This window comes from Narcine bancroftii, chromosome 4 (genome assembly GCF_036971445.1).
Source record: "Narcine bancroftii isolate sNarBan1 chromosome 4, sNarBan1.hap1, whole genome shotgun sequence".
Classification (NCBI taxonomy): Eukaryota; Metazoa; Chordata; class Chondrichthyes; order Torpediniformes; family Narcinidae; genus Narcine; species Narcine bancroftii.
Genome location: NC_091472.1, coordinates 272,903,868 through 272,928,388, shown reverse-complemented (window position 1 = coordinate 272,928,388; position 24,521 = coordinate 272,903,868). Strand labels below are relative to the sequence as shown.

Below are 24,521 nucleotides of genomic sequence, written 5' to 3'. Positions count from 1 at the left end.
TCTGGCCCTGGTTTGACTTAACAAAATGCAGCACTTGCCCCACCTTCCCAACTGATCTAAATCACAAGATCACAAGATAAAGGAGCAAAAGTAGGCCATTCGGCCAAGAGATCCTGTAGTAAACTTAGATAGCCTTCCTCTTTCTCCATTGCATCTCTAATTTTGGTGTTTTCCACAAATTTACTAATCTTGTTAACTATATTATCATCTGACTCAATTATTCAGATAACAAATCACAGTAGACCCAGTACAGACCCTTGTGACACATTACTTGTCACAGGCCCCCTTTCAGATAGCCCTTCTACTCAGCAATTTTTTAATCCAATGGGCCATCTCACTTTGGATTCCAAATGATTTAAACTTGTAGACTAACCTGCCATATGGGACCTTGTCAAAGGCCTTGCTAAAGTCCACATATACAACATCCACTGTCCTGCCATTAATTTTATACATCACCTTTTCAAAAAAATCTTTCTGATTTGTAATACATGATCAGCTATACACAAATCCATGCTGACTTCCTCTAATCAGTCCCTGCCTATCCAAATGCTTGTAGGTCCTGTCCCTAAGAATCAACTTCAGCATTTTACTGACAACAACTGCTAAGCTCACTGGCCTCTAGTGGCCTGCTTGTCTTTGCTATACATTCTAATAAAAACATAACATTAGACACCTTTCAGTCTCCTGGCACTTCACCCAAAAATGATGTAAATATCTCAGCAAGGGACTCCCAAAAGGTGCGAGAATGTACTTTCTCAGATCCTGGCGATTCGTCTAAAGTGCTCCAAAGATGCCAAGACCTCCTTCCTGGTAGTTCTAGTATGGTCCAAGACATGACCACACAATTCCTTCAGTTCGCTGGCTTTCATGATCTCCTGCACAGTAGAGATTGATGAGAAATAATCACTCAAAATACCACCATCTCCTATAGCTCCCCACAAAGAATGCACTGTTCATCTTTAGTCTGATCAATTCACTCCTTAGCCACCTTTTTACTCTTCATATACCTGTAGAATCTCTTGAGAGTTTCCTTTATCTTGCCTGCCAGCTCCATCTCATGTCCATTTTTTGCCCTTCTAATTTCCCTCAAGCATATTTCCTATATTCAAAGGATTTGTTTGATCCAGACTCCTTAAATCTCCTCCTTTTCCTGATCAGAGTCTCATTATCCCTCATCATTCGGTGTCTTTAATCCTACCAGCCTTCCCTTCATTGTAACATGAACATGTAGTGCCTGAACTCTTGCTATCTCACCTTTAAAAACATCATACTTTTCAGCTGTCACCTGACCTTTAAACATCTTCTACCAATCAACTTCTGCAAATTCTTGCCTAAGTGCTTGGAAATCAGCCATGCTCCAATTTAGGACTTATCCTTGTGCACCCATTTTATTTTTCTCCATAATTATTTTAAAATTAATGGAGTTATGGTCTCTGGACACAAAGTGCTCCGCCACCATCACCAGTCAATTTCCCTATCTTATTCACCAAAACAAAGCCCAGTGTTGCCTTCACTAGTCGGGCCCATAATACATTGATTGAGAAATGACCTCAACACAAAATAATAATGGGGAAGTTATCAACCTGAAACACGAACTCCACTTCAGGAAGCAGGAGACATAAAGGACCACAGATGCTGGAATTCAGAACAAACAAAAAAAAAATTGCTGGAGGTCATGCAGCATAATTGGAGGGAAACAGAGAATAGACATTTCAGGTAGAGACCCTTCGTCAAAGCTCTTCAATGTCACGTCATAAAAAGGATTTATTTGAAACCTCTTTCTCTCTCCATGGATGCTACCTGACCAGCAAAAGTATCTCGTTTTCATGTATTTTTTTTCCTGACATTTCAGATTTCTATTTTTTCCAGACTTTGTTTTCAAACATAACTGAGTTAAAATCTTCTTGCAGAGAAAGGTGGAGTTTTCTATCTCTTAATATTGTGGAAGCTGGATCATTGGAGGTATTAATAAAAGCAGTAGACACATATTTGAAAGATCACAGAATTTAGGGCAATGGGAAACTGGCAAACGAGAGAAGGCAAGACATGGAGCAGATAAGCCACAATTATATTGAATCGCAAGGCAGACTTGAGGGGCTAAATGGACTATTCCTGCTCCATTTTCATGATGTTCTACCCCCATGTAATATTTATCAAAATATATTTTTGGCAATTCTATTTTCCTCAGCCTTATTTTCTGTAAATAGTGATCCAGAGGATGGGAAAACCGGATAATTTCTTATGACCTGAAAGAAAACTACATCTAGCAAAGATGAGAAATGAGCTTAAAGATGGGTGACCAGTTATGAATAGAGGAATTGGCATGCTATGTTAGAATAATTTTGAGGATGTATCAAAAATAGGACTGGAAATTGAAACCAAGCAGCGAGCTCACATCTCAAAACATCCATGTGACCACCCAAAAAGAGATAAGCCTATAATCTGTTAAGTTTTGCATTTGAAGGAGGAACCTGGTCCATAAAACATGAACCATGCTTGTATTTCAGCAAATTGCCAAAGCAGAGCTCAGATTTCAGATTTATTGTCAGATTACACACATGACTTCACATACACCCCGAGATACTTTTTTTTCCTGTGGGCGAGGCAGAATTACCACTTATTGGTAGTGCAAAAAAAACTATACACAGAGTATACAAGCAAAACAAAACTGTAAACAGATAACAAATGTAAACAAACTGACTGTGCAATACAGAGAGAACAAAAGAACATCAATAAAGTGCACAAGAAAGAGTCCTTAAATGAGTCTCTGATTGAGTTTGTTGTTGAGGAGTCTGATGGTGGAGGGGTAGCAGCTGTTCCTGAACCTGGTGGTGCAAGTCATGTGGCACCTATCCTGCTTTCCTGATGGCAGCAGTCAGAACAGAGAATGTGCTGGATGGTGTGGATTCTTGATGATTGCTGCTGCTCTCCAACAGCAGCATTCTCTGTAGATTTTCTCAGTAGTGGGGAAGGTTTTGCCTTCGATGTCCTGGGCTGTATGCATTACCTTTTGGAGGGCTTTATGCTCAAGAGTATTGGGGTCCCTGTACCAGACCATGATGCAGCCAGTCAACACACTTTCCTCCACACATGTGTAGAAATTTGCCAGTGTTTCTGGTCACATACCAAACCTCCACAAATTCCTGAAGAAGTAGATGCACTGACGTGCTTTCTTTACACTGTCATTAGTGTGTTGGGTCCAAGAAAGATCATCTGAGATAGTGACTCCCAAGAACTTAAATATGCTCACCCTCTCCACCTCTGATTTCCTCAATGATCACTGGATCAACACTACATGCAACTTGGGCATGTACGAAAGTGAATATGAAGAACTAAATCAGATATTAAATAAAATAACATAAAATAACATACCAAAAAATCCAGAGATCTTTCTTTTAAGTAACATAAGAAGTAAAGAATTAGGCCTCACAGTGGAAAAAGCACAAAAAAGATTCATTATGATAGCCTTAGCAGTACCAAAAAAATGTATAATGTCAATTTGGAAAATGGAAGAGAGCCAGAGAATACAGCAATGGTACATTGAAATGAATAAATGTATTCCATTGGAAAAAATAACATATAATTTAAAAAATAAAGTCACATTGTTTGAACAAATTTGGGAACCATACATGGAACATAACAGAGAGAGCTTGCCTCGGACCTCCATCCCCTAAAATGATAAAAAGACAAAACAACTTGATTCAGTGGGTAAAAATAGATGACACATTTTTCTTGTTTATTTTCCTTTGAGTGAAGATATTGATTTATGGTTTTATTGTATTGTATATGTTGAATATTTATGGGTTTTGGAGGGGGGTGGGAAGAGGGGAGGGAGGGAAAGGGGGAAATAAGGGAGAAAATGCCACTGTGTATATTTAATGAGAAACGTTTGTACATATTTTGGTTACTATGGTTCACAGTGTGAAAAATAAAAAAAATATATAAAAAAATATAATGATCACTGGATTAACTTTCCCTTCCTGAAGTCAACAATCAGCTTCTTAGTTTTTGGTAACATTGAGTGCAAGGTTGTGTTGATGCTTCATTCAGTTAAGTTTTCAACTTCCTCCATTGTATCTGACTCATCACCTTTCTTTATTCAAACCATTACCATGGTATCGTTGGCAAATTTGCAGATGATGTTATTGTCATACTCAGCCACATTTGTAGGTGTAAATTAAGTAGGACTGGGGTATAAGAATGCACCCCTGTGGTGCATTGGTAGTGATGAAGATTATGAAGAAGATGTTTCTATCAATCCTCACTAATTGTGGTCTGGAAGTAATGAAATTCATGATCTAATTACACAGTGAGGTGTTGAGTTCCAGGTTTTGGAGTTTGCTGATCTGTTTTGAGGGGCTGATGGTGTTAAATGCCAAACTATAGTCAATAAAGAGCATCCAGATGAATGGATGCTGAAATAATAAATTAATTTATTTTCCAAAAATAAACTTTATTCACAATAAATTATGTACAATACAAGACCAAAAACTGTTCTATACTTTACATTCTTAATTTCAATCCTATTAAGTAAGATACTTACAAACTTTTAGAGTGTTAGTTAATTCATATAGAGGAAATTATTTACAGTACAGGAGAAGCTGTTGAGGAACTTTTTACATTTTGTCAGTCATATCATCAGCGTGCCTTCCATGTTTAACATTGCTGCCTTAATACTCAGTCACCACCCCTGCAGCACCAGGTTGTTTCTCCCCTTGGTTTGAGGAGCTTTCCCTCAGTTTCAGCCCCTCAGAGACCGGTAATAGGGGAGGGAGGATGGGAAGGCAGGAGGGTGCACCAAACTGTACTCCTTCCCCACAGTCCCCTTGCACTGGCTGCACTAAGCCTCAGCACATCCCTCAGCACGTAGTCTTGCAGCCTGAAATGCACCAGGTGGCAGCATTCCCAGACTGACATCTCAATGTGCTGAAAGACCACCAAGTTTCGGTCTGACCAAAGGGCGTCCTTTACCGAGTTGATGGTCTGTACGTCGGACTCAGTGGGTCCCTGGGAACAGTCTGTAAATCAGGGAGTCCTCTGTCATGCTATCACTAGAGATGAACCTTGACAGGGATCCTGCATCCATTTCCACACCCTCCTTGTGAATCTGCATTCAGCAAAGAGGTGGGCGAGGGTCTCCATCCAACTGCAGTCTTCCCAAGAACAGTTTGTGTTGAGGGTGATGTTCCAGTCATACAAGAAGGATTCCACTGGGAGGGCCACTCTCACCACGAGCCAGGCCAAGTCCTGGTGCTTGTTAGTGAGCCCTGGCGATGAGGTGTCCTGCTAAATGACCTGGACGCTCTGCTCCAGGAACAATCCCACCGGATCAATCGAGTCCTCCTCTCTCAGCTTTTGCAGGATATTCCGTGCTAATGGCCCTGTGGTCAAAGGTGTTGTCGTGGAAAAACTTTTCCACAAAGGATAGGTAGTGCGGCATCTTCCAGCTACCTAGGATGTTGCATGGCAGCGGGGCTAGGCCTATCCTTTGCAACACCTAGGACAGGTAGAACCTCAGGATGTAGCAGCATTTGGTGCCCTCATAGCTTGGTTCCACACACAGCTTGATGCAGCCACACACGAAGGTGGTCAGGCAGAAACTACTATGGAGAGAGGAACAACTTTATGCTTCAGGTCAAAGGCTTTTCATCATTGATATGGGCAATATTGCCATTACAGTTTACTTCCGACTAACTAAAAACAAACACCAGAATTCCGAATAACTGAAAGATTTTTTTAGGTGTGACATTTTGAAATTTGAAAACAAGTCGAAAATAAAATTTACCCACTGTGCTCCAGTGGAGTGACAGGGAATCAGTTTTACAAAGGAAACATCTGTCAACAGGTTACACAATGAAGGAAAGGATAGCACTGATTATTTATTTATAAATTGTCATTTTTTTGTCATGAATTATTGCAACTTTCTGATAAATTGCATTGTGGCACATGCTCTCTCCTCGCTTGCCCACCCGAGTCGCGCTGCTGCTCTCTCCCCACTTGCCTGCCTGAGCCACACTGCCATTCTCTCCAAGCTCTCCCACCTGAGCTGCACTGCCACTCTCTCCAAGCTCACCCACCCGAGCCGCGCTGCCACTAATTCCCTGCTCGCCCGCCCACCTGAGCTCTCTCCCCGCTCACCCACCCAAGCCGTGTTCTCTCCCCACTTGCCTGCCTGAGCCGCTCCCTCTGTCAAATACCCTTTCAGTGGGGTCAATGAAATTCTGCTGGAGGACAATCCCTGTGCAATCTTCTACCAATTACAGGTGAGGTGAGACCTCAGGCTCCCAGGCAGGATTGGCAACAGCAGTGGGGAGGTGTCAGGGATCGGCGATTGCATGGGGAGGTGTCGGGGATCAACGACAGCTGATACAAGTATTGTCCTGATGCTACTGGGATGGTTTAAAGAAAATTCCTGAATATCCGAATAATTAGCCTAACAGAGATAGATTTTGGATAATCGGAAACGTATTGTATTGTGAAATCCTGTGGACAGTGGCAATCTAGGCTTGCTCAGAGAAAATGATCATTTGGCAAATGAGAGAGAAATAGTCCCCAAATTAGTGGATTCAACATGAATCTGCACCTCCAGGTTTGGAAAAGGGATCTAATGAAATATTATTTGATGGAATTTGTGGAAATCCTGTGGAGACAAATGCAGAAAACTATTTCAAAGAAAGACATTTAAACAGGCCATGATTATAGCCCAAGAAAAAAGAGTACATTTTATTTTTTTAAATCATCAATCTTAAAAAAGGAAACTGAAAACAAATGATCAACAATCATTGAGGATGGTGTAGGTGAGTTGCACCACACAGGTTTGCAGAATCGAGGGTTCTAATTGGAAAAGTTTTTGTTGCATTGAACCTGAGAAAGTACAGAGATGAGCCAGCAATCATCACACTGTGCCACTGCTCTGCTGAGGAATTTTAACAGAGAGTGGCAGCTGCACTCATAATCCCTTCAGAAATGAACTCAAAGTCGTAGAGACATGAAGTAAAACAATGAACACATTCTGTGCCCTGACTTAATCCATGCAGCAGGAAGAAGGACCCACTTCTAAGTGCTCTTATAATGTCATCAGCTATGCAGGGTTCAACACTGAATGCTCATATAATCACACATGAAAATATAGCATGACCCTGAAAAACTATCTCTGGGAAATGATGGGCAGTGGGTGCATGAAAGAAAAGTCTAATGCAAAGAAAGAATAATTGGTTGTTCATTTCAATAACTGCTGTCTTTTTCCTGCATTCCCAATTTTATTTCTTTATTTAAAATATTTTTATTGAGTTTAATCAAAAATATATACATAATAGGTTCCCAAAGAACCAAATACAAATACATTTATATTGATTATCATATTGTGCATTAATGTTATGAAAGGGATAGACAGAGTGGATGTGGATGTGGATAGACTATTTCCGTTAAGAGGAGGAAAGATTAAAACAAGAGGACATGAGTTAAGAATTAAGGGGCAGAGGTTTAGAGGTAACATGAGGGGGAACTTCTTTACTCAGAGAGTGGTAGCCATGTGGAATGAGCTTCCGGGAGAAATAGTGGCGGCGGAGTCAGTTGTATTATTTAAGGTTGGACAGGTATATGGATGAGAAGAAGATGGAGGGTTATGGACATTGTGCAGGGAGGTGGGACTAGAAAGGGGTGTTTGGTTCAGTGTGGACTAGAAGGGCCTAATGGCCTGTTTCCGTGCTGTAATTGTTATGTTATGTTACATGAAATCACAATCAACCCCATAAGTATTTATTGTCCCAAAAGAGAAAAAGAAAAAAATAGACTAACTAAATGAAAAAAAAACCTAGTTGCTCTAACCCCTCCTACTAAACAAGGTTGATTAACATTATTAGCAGTCTTGGAATCGAGCAACGACCTCCAGAGGTCCAGCAAAGCCTACCAATCTACCACATCCATGTACGTACCTTACTTATTCAAATTGTGATAATAAACCATAAATGGAGCCCATGTCTTATCAAATGTCACCTTAATTTTATTTAATGGAGTGCAGGAAACATCCCAAAATCATTTATTTTCACCTTTATATTCTGAGGAAAAGAAATTGACCTTGATTGGCTTGATGCTCCTTTCCACCAGTGCTGCAATATTTCAAAAGCACGGTAACCAGAATCTATTCTGGTGGAAAGTTGTCAACCTCAAACTTTAAATCTGCTTCATGACGTACAACCTGACCTGCTGAGCTTTTCAAACATTTTCAGTTTATCTCCAGCATTTGCGTTAATTTGCTTTCAGGCCATATCTTAACCTGCATCAACTATATTTTTTTTAAAAACAAGATCACAAGATAAAGAACCAGAAGTAGGCCATTTGGCCCATCAAATCTTCTCTGCAACTCCACCCTGAGTTAAACCATTCCCACATCTATTTTCCAAATTCTAGCCTTTTCCCCATATCCCTTGATACCCTGACTAATAAGATACCTATCAATCTCCTCCTTAAACTCCCTCAATGATCAGGCCACAATAGCTATATGTGGCAATAAATTCCACAAATCCATGACCCTCTAGCTAAAGAAACGTATTCACTCCTTTCTTGCTTTTGCTCATTTTCTCTTGCTCCATCTCACTTAACCTTTTGTCTTCAATGTCTACTGGAGCCTATTCATTCAGCCACTACTACTAGCTTTCCAACCTTGTTTTTCCTCTTGCATACTTCAGGCTGCAACTAACCAAAAATTGTCCTTGTCAATCTTTTGTATTACTGTTACAATTTATAACAGTTGGTGTAATTGTTTGTTTGCAGCAAGTAAGAATTTCAGTGCATCTCTACATTGTACTTATGCATATGACAACAAACCATCACTGTATTACTCTTTCACCTTTCTTTCAGCCATTCTCTTTCTCAGTCCAGCATCTCAATATTACTTCCTTTGCCTGCTCAAAATTTTCCAAAAACTTTCAACCAATATCTTCTAATTATTCCAACATGAATCACCCTTTAAATTTACTAAACATTATGGCAGCATTTATGGGAATGTGGACAGTTAAGGCAATTGTATTTAAGTCTTCATGATTTTGAATGGAATTTAAGAGCTACAGATTACAATTTATTCAATAACCTCCTACTACCACAAGAGTTGATCACTAGAAACAAAGCAAAAATAACAGTTAATCTCTTCAATATGTTAGATCACAGATATATCTGAAATCTGAAGGCTGTCTTCTACTTATAGCTTTTGGGTTGATATATTTTAGCCGACCTAAGAACCTTGTAACGGGTTCTTGGTATAATTTTAAAGTGCCTACTCATCATGCCAAGAAACACTCAGTTACCATATTATTTCTCATTAAAAAATACCCCAGAGTTATTATTTAAATGTTTTTATTAAAATAAATTATTATTTTGGCTTAATAACCAATTAACACTTCCAATTATACAAAGAATGTGGTCTTTTGTGGTGGTGTGTTTAACAAGAGGTGGCAGTCACCTGAAGAGGTGAAAACGTTATTTGAACAATGTCAACAAAACAAATAATAACATATAATCTCACTTACCATGAAATTACTTGGTTATATCCATACTGGAAGTCTCTTTCCTGGCTTTTCCGGACAGGATATACCAACTGGTTCTCATGAAAGTATAGGACCTTTTTCAATTTGGCAAGGTCAGGTCGGAGAGCAACTAGTTCAGCCAGGTTAAGGACTGAGCTTGTGAACAGGACCCTATAAAACAAGGACAGCAGTGTTAGCAAATATCTAGCATGTTGCATAGGATATCCATCACTCCCTTCCCCCATACCAAAGCAGAGCGAAAAAAATATAACCCTGCAGGGACACATCAGAAGCTGAACATTAATACCATGTAGCTGCACTGGAAGTTTTGATCTTTTATGGCAATTGCTATGAACTCTGACTAAAAAGAGTTGGCATCAGATTGGTCTTTTCAGTTTTGTTACTGTAAGCCACAGAATAAAAAAGGTGATGGATTTTACTGAAAGAGGCAAGAAAAGCAGTATCGAAAGGACAAGTGGAAGAATGATAAGATTGAATGGGGAATACTTAGATTGCTAGACTCATTAAAAATTGCTCTTTCTTGTAGTAGATTGATGTTGAATGACCACAATATTGTTTTATAACTGAAACAGATATCCAAAATTAAATGCTTTTGGCAAACTATACTATAAACCACTGACTAATAATTCCATGTTTCCATGAGCATGACATCACATTCTGTTGGCAGAATGATTAGTAATCCTGATTCAAAATAAAGGTTTGAATGAGAATGCAATTGTGATGAATTCCAATTCTCTCCCTTTCCCCCCCACCCCCTTCCCTCCCCCAACCTAAACCTTTTCAGAATTTATTTGGCCAACAAATCAATTTATCTTCAACCTCTGGAAATATCAGCAATGAATCACCCAAATGATGGGATTTTCTCCATTTGTTAAGACTTTTTCAGCAATATTAAAATAATGACAAAGATGGTTTTGGAAACAAACATCACACATCCTTTGCCACATTGTAGGAAACCCACATTCTCACCACTCTTGTTTTCAACATCTTCAAAATTTTTAAGATGATGAAATCACTGTCATAACAAACTATTCAAAGCAATCTTAAAATTTTAAAGATACAACATTTAAAGCCACCAATAATTTATCTTGAAAATTATACAGCAATATTAATACAAGAACAAAAATGTTTCTTGATATCATGAATATAAAGTAAAGCTTTTAAATCACTATATATTCTCATTTAAACATTTATGTGAAGCAGAATTACTGATCAGTCTCAATGGAACACGAGTTGATTATGGTAGCAGCTGGCTATAAAGCAACAGCAAATCTTGTCAAAGGGCTAGAAGCCTGCTGCAGTTATACATAAGCATAGAAACGCTGGAGGAATTCAGCAGGTCTTGCAGCATCCATAGCAATATATAACTGATGTTTCAGGCCTGAGCGCTTCTTCTATGGACACTGCTGAGTTCTTCCAGCATTTCTGCACGTCTGCAGACTTTTATTTATCACACGATTATACAAGCCCCCGGTTAGACCAGTCACAGAAGAGAGTAAACACCATACTGCAGAAAGCCCATATTGTTCTTTTGGAAATGCAGTACTGTACCTCTACTTCACCATTTCAAGAGATCATCAGTCAATTGAGAGGTTCATTGGAGCTGAAAATTATGGAACAAGTTGCTTTATTTTCTGCCTCCGTACCTTTCCTGTTGGCTCTCTAACGTAACCACAAACAGGAGGAGAAGGGTTAAAGGCAACATTTTCTTCACAAAAGGAGGGAGAGAAGCATAATACAGGCAAACCTCACTTTCTGCTCCATCTGTCAATGCGAAATTCAGCTACTGCGATTTGGAAAACTGTGATCATTTCCCATTTTACGCATGTAATTACAAAGTTACCACGAGATTTCTGAAAAACTCAAATTCTAAGAAGATTGTGTGAACAGCCCTAAATAAAATATGCACAAATGACAATCAGACTTAGTGTGTGCCCCCTATTAAATATGGATAAAAGAAAATGTGGAAAAGAATCTGACAGTGATATTAAAGGAAAGGAAAACCAATTACCTTAGAAGAAAAACTTGGAGTATTAAAAGACATGAAAATGGTGGCAGCAAATGTGAAAATCAGACACAATGTGAGCTGTGACACACAATTTTAAGTAAGAAGCACGAATATAAAGATGAAGGTAAAGTTGCATCAGTTTCTCTAGCATGTAAATTACTCGAAAGAGAACCTTCATCTTTGGATGGAAGTTTGTAACCAAAAGGAAATACCACTTTGTACAAAAAAACATTCAAACCAAAGCTTTAAACATCTTTTCAATACATAATGAAAATAAATTTCATGGGGAAACAGAAATATTTGCTGCAAGTTTAGGTTGGTTTGACCACTTTAAACATCGAACAGGATGACACAATGTAAGAATTGGAGGGGAAGCCGCCAGCGCTGATAAAAAGGCTGCTGCAAAATTTCCACATTTAAAAAAAAAATTGATAAAGAATTACGACCGTAGGTATTTATTTAATGTTGATGAAATGGATCTATTCTGGAAAAGAATGCCAACAAAAACACTTTTAAGCTAAAGATGAAGCATCTCAACCAGGATATAAAGCTTCGAAAGATCGACTTACCATTTTATTAGGAGGCAATACAGAAGGGGACTTAAAACTTAAACCTATGCTGGTGTTCTGTATTCTGAATCCCCCGTGCTTTAAAAGGGACTAGGGTGCATGGATAACTTTTTGGTTCATTTCGTATTTTTGCCCAACAGTTGAAAAATATTGCAAGAATTATAACCTTAGTTTTAAAGCACCCCCAAAGTTCATCCTATTTCATTGGGAGATTTGAATGAAAATATAAAAGTTGTGTTTCCATTACCGAATGCCACATCATTATTGCAACCAATGGACCAAGGAACTCTTGCATCATTCAAAGCATATTATTTTCGAAGGACCTTTGCACAAGCACTTCAAGCAACAACAGGAGAAAATGGAATTTTGTGTACAAAATTTTGGAAGACGTACAATATAAAGCAGGCCATTGAAAACATTAAACTTTTGTGACAAGCAGTTACTTCCAGCAATATGTGAGCGGTTCGGAAATAACTTTTGCCCCATTACACAAATCATTTTCTTGGTTTCAGTCCCACAGACAAAATAATTGAAGAAATAGCTGCTATTGGAAGTAACATAGGGGGTTTCGAGGTTTTTACAGTCAATGTGCGAGAATTGTTTGATAAAGTGAAAATAATCTTCTTCAACTTGATGAGCAACGTGCAAGAAGCTGAAGACAAAGAGGGTGAAACCGCTGAAAATACAGCTAAAGAAATCACTGTAAAAGAACGAAGAAAAATTTGAACTTTTTGAAACGAGCAACATCTTGTCAAAGCGACTCAATTTTCACTCGGTAGAAAGTCAAAGAACCCTAGAAAAGCTTGCACAGGGATGAATACAAGCAGCTTTAAGCCTCAATTCTGCCATAAGAGGAAACGAAACACCAAATTTGCAGATTCTGTTTTGCAGTGCAAAACAGTGCATCCATAGAAAGCAAAAGATGGTCAATGTTTCGGCCTGAACCCTTCTTCAGGCCCAAAATATCAAATGTCTTTTGTTTTCCATGGATGCTGTATGATCTGCTGATTTTCTCCAGCACTTTTGTGTGCTGCGTTAGAGAAAGCTGTGAGGATTGATAGGAAGAAGAGGAATTGCAATATGCCATTTATCTGGCTACATGCAAAAATAATACCATCATCCTTCAAGAAGACATCAGATTAGAATTCCACACAATAATCAACACACACAGGAGTTGCACAATGAGCTCACTATCCAATCTAAAGGAAAAGAGGCCATTGAATTGCCATTATTTGTCTCTCTCTCTCTCTCCAAAAGTGGACATTCTGGCAGAATGTGTTCCCGGTGTAGTAATGGGTGCCTCCTCCTGTTTATATTTATTTATTTATTTATTTTAAATTTAGATATACAGCAGGTTAACAGGTCCTTACAGCCCTCCAGCCCTTGCCACCCAATTGACCCACAACCCCCAGTGGATTTCGAACGGTGGGAGAAAAGCGGAGCCCTCGGGGAAAACACATGCAGACACAGGGAGAATGTACAAACAAACAGCCCAGGATTCGAACCCTGGTCCCAATTGCTGGTGCAGTAATAGCACTGCGTTAACCGCTAAGTTAACCATGTCACCCCTATTTAGGCATCTCGTTTTTTTGTAATTTATAACCTAATCTATCCAGCACCCCCAAAGTTTTAATAATATTTTAACCCTTACCATTTTTAACCAAACTGGCTTCCTTCCTTGTATTTCCCACTTTGATGAGCATTCATTTTTCTCATTGCTTCTTGTGTATTTCCTACATGCCACGGATTTTACAATAAGCATAGGCAGTTTAAATCTCGATATGTAAACTGATTATTTTCACACTCCCATATTTTTTTCTTTCATTCCTTCCTTCTTCTTAAAAAGACAATTATGAAGTTTTTGGCTCATGTCTGTGATACATTCAAGCACTAACAACTTGGAAGAGAATGATCGGTTCCAGACTCCCAGATTCCAATCCAAAGATCTGCCAGGTCAACGAATCAAAACATAGACTGAAGATAATATAGAATATGTATAGCTCCACAGGAAAAACAAAGTGTTAGAATTTAGGCTAAATTAATCCAGAAACTTTTAAACAACTGATCACAAAACTGCATTAACTGGGGGTCAAATTAAAACCATAAAGAAGAGGGATATCAAAAACATAAAAGGTGTGTTCCAATTTGAAAGACATTTTTAAAATCATATTTTGGATTAAAAAATAAATATTTAATATTCATATAATTATTATACAAGGCCATTCACCTCATAATAACAGTTTTTCTTTTCATCTGTGAGTGAAGCTCCAAAGACGATGTTGGTTCCAAACAGATCAATCTAATTTCCCTACTCAATTCCTCTCACAAACACAGCAACTTCCTTTTAATTATTTTTGCTATCTGCCAATACCAAGTATTCCTCCTGCCATACCCCCTCTCTGCCCCTTCCCCCAGTTATCAATTAACAGATCTTTCTGATGAGGGAGCAAAGCAGGGAATGTGGCAGAATTGCACAAGGTCATGGAGAGAACGTGCAAATTCCATATAGGCAAAGCCCAGGGTCAGGATTAATACTCAGTCTCTGTCGTTGTGAAGCAAAAGAACTGTGCTTCACTATTGCCAGTCTTCATTCAGAGAGTCACTTAAATATAGGAATTCCTCTTGCAAGTCAGTTTGTTATATCTAAGGGAATTCCCCCAGAATGTACCAAACTGACTTACAAGAAGAATACCTGTACAGCTGAAATATTTTAAATATGTCATTATAAGTTTTTCTTTCTAAACCATTATTTAGATGTTATTTTAAAATATCAAAAAATGAAGATTTAAAATATTAAAAGATGAAAATCAGAAACGTGTTACGAGCTCAGAGGACCCCGAAACCCAGCAGCAATAGAAATTCACCAAGACAAACGGTTACTTAAAGAAAAGTTACTTTTAATTTTCTTTAAGTATAAAAACAGGATCAAATTTAACTTATTACTATTAACTTAACTTAATCTAACTTAACCCCCTTCTAATTCTTAAGCGCACAGGTGTATGATCAGGAAGATTTGGTTTCAATTTCATAAGTTTTTTTGATTGAAATAATTTTGTTCTGTCTAGTAAAATGTGTTCCAATTATTTTTTAAGACATCATTTGACCGAGCTTTTGCTCTATGGAATGGTAAAGGAATAATAACCTTTCTTGATATATTTAAAGGAAATTGTTTAAAGTCATTTGATCAATTAGTTAAAAGTTCCATTTATCTAAAACACATCATTTAGATATTTTCAAATTAGTTTTTCTACACCCTTTTCTGCCAAATTTTCCATTTGCCTTTTCAACTAATTTGACTGATACTTCTCTTCAAATAAATCCTTCCTAAAAAGGATTTATAGCTACTTAATTTACGTCCTATATCCAATAATAAAAATAAAGGAGTTTCGGAACTGGAATTTGAGCAGCTACTTTCTGTGATTTATGGGAAAGATTTTTTCAACTTGTCAATACTGCTTCAATTTGTGCCCATCACTCTTTGATTCAATTCAAAGTAGAGCATATGGCACATACATCAAAGGACAGATTGGTCTGTATTTTTCCTAATACAAGTCCTATTTCGATAGGTGTAAATCCGAAGAGGGCACATTGACTCATATGTTTTGGTCTTGTACAAAGTTAGATAATTTTTGGCAAAGTGATTTTGAAACTTTAGCTAAAGTGTTGGATCTAGATTTACAGCCAAACTTACTCTCAGCTATTTTTGGAATCACACTATTGGGATCAGGTTTTGCACCTGCTTCAGCCCAAAGGATAGTAGCCTTTTCAACATTGATGGCAAGGAGAGCTATATTACTCAAATGGAAAAATTGCAATGCCCCCACTTTTCTTCAATGGCTTTCCTCCATCTAGATTTTGAAAAAAAATTTGAAGTCTGACATTTGTTGCTACGTTTGACTTCAAAAAAAACTGTGACTCAAACTAATAAACAAAATTGAATCACTTCCAATTTGTTTTTATTTTCCACTCCAGGAAGAATCTCTCTTCTACTTACTCAGGAAGAATCTCTCTTCTACTTACTCAGGAAGAATCTCTCTTCTACTTACTTTGAAATTTCTCTCTGAATGGATTGGCCAGTTGTTTTTACTTTGTTTTTGTTGTGTTTTTTTTTAAATCCTTTTTTCCCTCCATCAGATTTTTTTTTGTTTTATGCATTAACTTTTTATTTCCTTAATGCAACTGTCAATATATGGAAATGTTGAATTAATTTGAAAGTACTTGATTGTAATATTCAAGGACAATGTATATTACTTTTTCATGTTTCTGTATATTATTCTATATTTTTTTCTTTTTGTGGAAAATTAATAAAAAGATTGAAAAAGAAAGAGAAAATCACATTGGTGTATATAAGCGAATTCTCTAAGAATGTACCAAATTGGCTTACAAGAGGAATATCTCTACAGCTGAAATCTTTTAAGTACGTTGTTGTGTGTTTTTTTTTCTAAATCATTAATTATGTTAATTAAAAATATCAAAAAATGAAAATTAAAAATATCAAAAAATGAAAATTAAAAATATTAAAAGATAAAAATGAGAGACAAGTCACACAGACAATCTGAGCCAACATTTATGATTCACTTGATCCTCTTCCCATTTTGCCTCATCAAAATATCAATGCAAATCTCTATTCCCTTTTCCCTCAGAAATGTGCAACTTCTCGTTAAATGCATTCACACCTCAACTACTCCATATGGTTTCAAGTTCCATATTCTGAATACTTTTTGGTCAGAGAAATGTCTCACAAATGCCCACTTGATTGCTTGTGTTAATAATGACAAGGAGAGTTTAATTTCATACACACAATTATAATATACAAATGCTCTGAAAATTTTCTTGCTTGCTACAGCTGAACAGGTAGGTAAAATAAACTGAACTACCACATAATTACCATATAAGAGAAATTAGCACATAAGAGTAAAAGATACTAAATGTAGGGGCAAAAAGGGAATTACTTACCTTTCTTGGGTTTGTTGTGGATGTCGGCGGCGTCCCGTTGAGCTAGCTGTGGGCTTCAGCAGTGTCCTTGGGGTCGATGCTGCTGTTCTGCGCCAGGTTGCAACCGTGCATGCACGGTTCATTTGGCACATGCACAGTGGGGTTTGGGTGCGAGAGACTTAGAGTTCGTTCGCCCATCAAATAGGGTGTTGGGTTATATTTTTTGATTAACATTACTACCATCATTTATAGATATTTCATAGAATGTTAAAGAAGATTGTTTCAAAAGCCATTATCATCATTATTGTTGGAATTTTACATTATTATAAATTGCTACGTCTTTTGTGAGTTAATAAATAAATCATTTAAAACTCATCTGGACGTCGAATTAATTGAAACGCATCATAAACAAGTGACCCACCTAGCCTCATTACACTAAATAAAAAAGTGTAATGGCCCACCATCACAGAGAGAGAGCCGGCATGGTGCGCACGGTAGTAAACAGCAGCATCACACATCGTAACACGTCCCTTAACACAGCGAACTGGCACCGTCAAAAGCTGGAGCACTACAAGATCAGCAGCCCTAAAATGGCGCTGGCCAAGCTGCTCAGCTAACAGAGCAATAACAGGCTGGGGAAGAAGGGTATTAACATGCAAGAATGTTCCCACCCGGTATTATTATTCATGTGGCTTATGTCAGCCAATCAAACAAATGGCAGGAACTCCAACTGTATAAAAGGAACCTGTCCAGCCTCAATAAATCTCAGCGCTTAACCTCCCACACTACGAGTGTGCTTCACCCCGACAGTTTAGATGGCATCTAAACCCAGCAACGGATAGTGAAGCAATGATCAGCGTAGTCGGCCTCAATCTCCCGACCTTCTGGACAGTTTGACCTGGCGTGTGGTTCAACCAGGTTGAGGCTCAGTTCCAGATTTGGGGCATCACACCTGAAACCACACAGTACTACCAAGTGGTCAGCACCCTGGATCCAGAGACTGCAGACAGAGTGGCCAACTTCATCCACAGGTCACCATCGGAAGGCACTTACACAGCCTTCAAATACTTATTAATTGAGTCCTTTGGGCTCTTGTGGCAATAGGAAAGGGCACAGCTGCTCCACCGGGATGGGCTAGGGGGACAGATCCCTGTCAGTGCTCATGAATGAGATGCTGGCCCTGCTGGGAGACCATGAGCCCTGCATCATGTTCGAGCAGGTGTTCTTAGAGCAGCTGCCCAAGGACATCCAACTGCTCCTGGCTGACGTGGATTTCAGCAAGCCCCCCAAAAGTCGCAGCACAGGCAGACATTCAGTGGAAGCAGAAACAGAAGTGCTCGGCTATCGTGGGGGTCGTCACGAAGTCTCGCAACCAGATCAAGGCAGGGCCTGGAAAGGAGCGGCAGGGACGAGTCCAAGGAGAAATGATGCTTCTACCACCAATGATAGGACTCCGAAGCCTACTGACGTCGGTCGCCCTGAGAGTTCCAGGCAAACAACAAGACCAATGATCTCTGATGGCCATGGTGGCTGGCTATCGAGAGAGCCTCCTGTATGTATGGGATTGCCTTTCCAGTTGACGATTCTTGGTGGATACAGGAGCAGAGATCAGCATGATGCTCCTGACAGGTTTGGACATTAGATGCAGGTAAGCAGGCCCCACGTTGAGGGCTGCCAACAACAGCAGTATACGGACCTATGGCACGCGTAGGGCCGAGCTCCAATTCAGAGGCAGTCACTCCTCATGGGAGTTCATGCTGGTCGTAGTGGAACAGCCACTCCTCAGAATGGACTTCCTGCAGGGCAAGAGACCTGTGCTGAGACATTCCAAAGCTTCGCATCGAGGGGCACAGGGCTCCCGGCACTGCACCTGGACTCCGACCACAGCTCAGACAATGAGTCCTGCAGGTGCTGGACGAGTTCCTGACAATCCTTTCCACTTAGTTCATGGTTTAGATGCCTCAACGTGGTGTCAGGTATCACATCCTTACTAAGGGTCCGCCTCTCCATGCAAGGGCGAAACGACTTCCCCCGGAGAAGCTCTAACTGGCTAAGGAGGAGTTCTGTAAGCTTGAGGAATTAGGCACCATTTGGCAGTCGGACAGTCCATGGGCTTCTCCCCTGCACATGGTGCTTAAAGCATCTGGGGGCTGGAAACAATGCAGCAACTATCGTCAGCTTAACGAGGCCACCACATGCCCCATGCCGCATATCCAGAACTTTGCAGCAAACCTGCACGGAGCAACAGTCTTCCAGCGACTGATGGATGCAGAGGACCGAGACTTGGACAGCACCTTCGTCTACTTAGACGATATCCTGGTGGCGACCAGAACCCAGCAGGATCATCTACAACACCTCCGAAACCTCTACAGTTGCCTAAGTGAGTTCAATCTTACTATCAACCTGGCTAAATGCCAGTTTGGGCTGAGCACAATTGACTTCCTGGGCCACAGAATTACCAAATGCGGGGCCACACCAATAGCTAGCAAGGTGGAGGCTATTCACAACTGCCCAAAGGACAGTATAGCCAAAGGACTGCAGGAGTTCATGGGGATGGTCAACCTTTATCACAGATTCATCCCCACAATGGCTCAAACCATACACCCACTCTTCACCCTGATGACCAGCAAGGCGAAAGACTTGACCTGGGATGACGACTCCTCAAGGAAGCCCTGACTAATGCTGCACTCCTGGCCCACTCCAGGTCAGGCACACCCACACCCCTCACAATTGATGCCTAAGGAATGGCAATTTGTGGCATTCTGGACAGCAGATAGAAGGAAGTTGCCCACTGAGCTAAAGTACAGTGCTTTCAACAGAGAGCCACTTGCACTGTACTTAGCCATCTGCCACTTCCTAGAGGGAAGGGCTTTCACAGCTTTCATGGACCACAAGCTACTGATGTTTGCCCTGGCCAAGATCTCTGATCCTGGTCAGCCCACCAGCAGAGGTACTTGTCTTACGTCTCACCACCGATGTAAGGCACACCTCAGGAAGAGACAATGTGGTCGTGGATGCCTTGTCGAGACAGAGCATCCACTCTCTGGCTAACGGAATGTATTTTGTGGCACTGGCGGAGGCACAGCAGTAGGACAACAACATACCTCAGTACAGGACCGCCGTCACAGGGCTGCAGTTTCAGGACATCCCAATCAGCACAGGGAACACTACCCTCCTGTGCAACGCGGCCACTGGGCAGGTTCAACCTATCATCCCAAAGTCATGGAGACGACAAGTTTTTGACTTCATCCATGGGCTTGCACATCCATCAATCAGGACCATGGACCAGTTGGTGGCCAGCAAGTAAATGTGGCATGGGTTGCGGAAACAAATCAGCAAGATATGCACGCAATGCCAAACAGCTAAGATGCAGCGGCACACCAAGATCCCCCGCAACCTTTCGAGCCAAAAGAATGAAGATTTGACCAGATTCATGTGGACATAGTGGGACCCTTACCAATCTCATAGGGTTTCCGCTACCCGTTCATGGTGGTCGACCATTTCGTCCAGTGGTCAGAAACAATCTCCCTGGCTGACACATCCATCAGGTCCTATGCGAAGGCACTGGGTAGCAAGGTTCAGGCGACCGTGCCACATAACCTTCGACAGAGGCCCACAATTTACCTCCAGCCTGTGACCGATGTTGCCAACCTGTGGGACTCTCAACCACACCACATGACAGCATACCACCTGCAATCTAATGGGCTGATTGAGCACTTCCACAGGCACCTCAAGGCCGCCCTTATGCCAGACTCAAGGGACCCATCTGGGTGGACGAACTGCCATAGGCACTGCTGGGGATTTGTACAGCCTCGAAGGAAGATCTCCACACATCCTCAGCCGAGCTCGTCTACAGAACTCCACTCATGGTCCCCAGGGATTTCGTCCCTCCGGCCAGAGGTCAAAAGGAGGAAATAACCACCTTCCTGGACAAGCTGCGGGTAAAGGTCGGTAACCTGGCTCCAATCCCACCCTCCAGACACGGACAAGCCAAGTTCTACATCCCTAAAGAATTTCAAGACTGTGAGTATGTGTTTGTGCACAGAGGGTCACAGTGTCCACCACTACAGAAGCCTTCGAACTGGACATCGGTGGCAAACCAGAGTTCCTCACCGCAGACAGGCTCAAACTGGCACACACCGACCCGACACAACCGTGGAGATGCCAGCACCTCAACGCAGAGGCAGACTGCATCCAAGGACAATATGAACTGTAGCGTCGGTTCTGGGGGGTGTCATGTGGCAACCCGCTACCGCAAAGGTCAAGCTGGCACATCGCGCAGCACACGCAGTAGTAAATAGCAGCACAATACATTGTAACATGTCCCTTCACACAGCGAACTAGCACCATTGAAAGCTGGAGCAGTACGAGACCAGCAGCCCTAAAATGGCATTGGCCAAGCTGCCCAGCTAAGAGATCAATAACAGGCTGGGGAAGAAGGGTATTCACATGCAAGAATGTTCCTGCCTACTACTGTTATTCATGCGGCTGATATCAGCCAATCAAATAAATGGCGGGAATTCCAACTGTATAAAAGGAACCTTTCCAGCCTTAAATCTCAAAGCTTAACCTCCCATACTGTGAATGTGTGTTTCTTTGTTAGCAGTTGGCTACAAAAAGATAAATATTAACAGTTGCAGTTGTGAAAAAAAAATCATATCATGGTGTGCAGATAGATCGTTCATTCTCAAACAGTTCCTGGTTAGGCCATTAAAGAAAGGCTCAAAGGCATAATAGCTATTAGTTGAAAACTTTCTTGAACCTAAAGATAGCAGCAGGAAGAAAGAGAGAGCTTGACCAGCATGGTGGAATCCTCATTGATGTTGGTTGCTTTCTTGAGAGAACATCTCATGTAGATGTCTTCAATGGATGGGAGGCCTGTGATTGACATGGCTGGATTTGCCACTTTCTGCATTTCTTGCCACTCAAGTTTCCAACCTGGCCATGATGCAACTGGTCAGTTTATTTTCCACAGTGCAGCTGCAGAAGGTTAACAGAGTATTCAACGTCATCTCATGTCTCCTTAGACTCCTTAGAGAGACATTAATGTGCCTTCTTCATGGTTGCCTTGATGTGCTGGTCCCAGTAGAGGTCCTCCAATATGTGGTTACCTCGGAACCATCTCCGCCATCCTCCTGCCAATCAAGACATGTGTGTGGTCCCTCGACCTTCCTTCACAAAGTGATAAGATCCTTGGTCCAGCTTATGTTGAGAGCAAGATTGTTGTTCTGACATTGCACAATTAGATTCCCAATCTCTATCCTAAATTTTGACTAGGCATTACTTATTATTTGTCCAAAAATGGTGGCGTTGTCATCAAATTTTATCGATCGCATTAGAGCTGAACTTAGCTATGGAATCATGAATATAGAGTAGATGGACCAAGTGACATAGCAGGTAGCATTGAGTGCCCTATATTGCTAGTCAGTGATGAGGACGTGATGTTACCAATCTACACTGATCGAGGTCTTCCGGTGATGAAGTCCAATATCAAGATGGCCCCTAGTTTTATTCCTCCCCATAAACAGAAACACTTGCAACATGTACAGTTTCTCAAAACATTAATCATTCCACATCTCACCTCTATGACAAATAATAAAATTAGTCTGGTTACAACTTTCTTGATGGATGTCACCTTAAAATTTGATACTATCCTTAATAATTGTTTTGAATTCAAGCCATTGTTTCTATGATTATGTCCAGAATTTACCATCTGGTCTAACCAAGATTTTTCTTTGGCTTGGCTTCGCAGACGAAGATTTATGGAGGGGGTAAAAGTCCACGTCAGCTGCAGGCTCGTTTGTGGCTGACAAGTCCGATGCGGGACAGGCAGACACAGTTGCAGCGGCTGCAGGGGAAAATTGGTTGGTTGGGGTTGGGTGTTGGGTTTTTCCTCCTTTGCCTTTTGTCAGTGAGGTGGGCTCTGCGGTCTTCTTCAAAGGAGGTTGCTGCCCGCCAAACTGTGAGGCGCCAAGATGCACGGTTTGAGGCGATATCAGCCCACTGGCGGTGGTCAATGTGGCAGGCACCAAGAGATTTCTTTAGGCAGTCCTTGTACCTTATCTTTGGCGCACCTCTGTCACAGTGGCCAGTGGGGAGCTCGCCATAGAACACGAACTTGGGAAGGCGATGGTCCTCCATTCTGGAGACGTGACCCACCCAGCGCAGCTGGATCTTCAGCAGCATGGACTCGATGCTGTCGACCTCTGCCATCTCGAGTACTTCGACGTTAGGGATGAAAGCGCTCCAATGGATGTTGAGGATGGAGCGGAGACAACACTGGTGGAAGCGTTCTAGGAGCTGTAGGTGATGCCGGTAGAGGACCCATGATTCGGAGCCGAACAGGAGTGTGGGTATGACAACAGCTCTGTATACGCTTATCTTTTTGAGGTTTTTCAGTTGGTTGTTTTTCCAGACTCTTTTGTATAGTCTTCCAAAGGCGCTATTTGCCTTGCCGAGTCTGTTGTCTATCTCATTGTCGATCCTTGCATCTGATGAAATGGTGCAGCCGAGATAAGTAAACTGGTTGACCGTTTTAAGTTTTGTGTGCCCGATGGAGATTCTCCATTAACAATGGCGTGAAGCAAGGCTGTGTTCTCGCACCAACCCTCTTTTCAATCTTCTTCAGCATGATGCTGAACCAAGCCATGAAAGACCTCAACAGTGAAGACGCTGTTTACATCCGGTACCGCACGGATGGCAGTCTCTTCAATCTGAGGCGCCTGTAAGCTCACACCAAGACACAAGAGAAACTTGTCCGTGAACTACTCTTTGCAGACGATGCCGCTTTAGTTGCCCATTCAGAGCCAGCTCTTCAGCGCTTGACGTCCTGCTTTGCGGAAACTGCCAAAATGTTTGGCCTGGAAGTCAGCCTGAAGAAAACTGAGGTCCTCCATCAGCCAGCTCCCCCTAACCAAGATTAGACATGTTCAATACAACTTCCTACATTTCCCTTTAATGCCTCTAAAAATAAAGATGAATGATTGTTTTGAGGTGGCCCACCGCAGCGGCGATCAAGCCGGCGTTCCAGGCTGGGAGTGCAACCAAAGGCCAGCAGCCCATGTAGCCCAACAAGCATGTTCTTTTGAGTAGCGCACAACTACAGTTGCTATTTTAATGATGTTATTAAACAGTCATATTCATTACTTTTTAAAGATCACAGTCAACATTGTTGTTAAATTTAAGATTCTCCCATTCAGATCTTTTGCAGATTTCCATCCATTGGCATTTAATAGGTTATGGTCTAAAAAGACATTTGGCCCCTACTCCAGGACAGCAGCAAAGTTGAACAGACCAGCTTTTCTTCTCTTATATGAGAATGAAGTTTTTCTCTTGCTAATTTACCACTGCAGCAAGGATCCTTTCTGGAATTTGATTCCATGATTCTTTCTCGACTATTTGCTATCAGTACTAAAAAAAAATCAGTTAACTTTTTTTGATAATTGAATATAAAAAAAGCTAGTTATG

The 24,521-nt window shown here is 40.9% G+C and overlaps 1 protein-coding gene across 14 annotated transcripts in view; it reads right to left on the bottom strand.

The window, feature by feature from the left end:
- gtdc1 (glycosyltransferase-like domain containing 1) overlaps positions 1–24,521 on the bottom strand; it is a 406,530-nt gene that overhangs the window by 223,846 nt on the left and 158,163 nt on the right. For 13 of the 14 annotated variants that reach the window (XR_011356672.1, XM_069935027.1, XM_069935022.1 and 10 more), the window contains one exon: positions 9,525–9,692. Coding sequence is in view for 12 of the 14 variants with exons in the window: in XM_069935027.1 (XP_069791128.1) it covers positions 9,525–9,692 (168 nt within the window). In the remaining 2 variants the exon portion in view is untranslated. Of the gene's footprint in view, positions 1–9,524; positions 9,693–24,521 lie in introns of those variants that run through there. The other variant, XM_069935028.1, reaches the window with a different exon arrangement.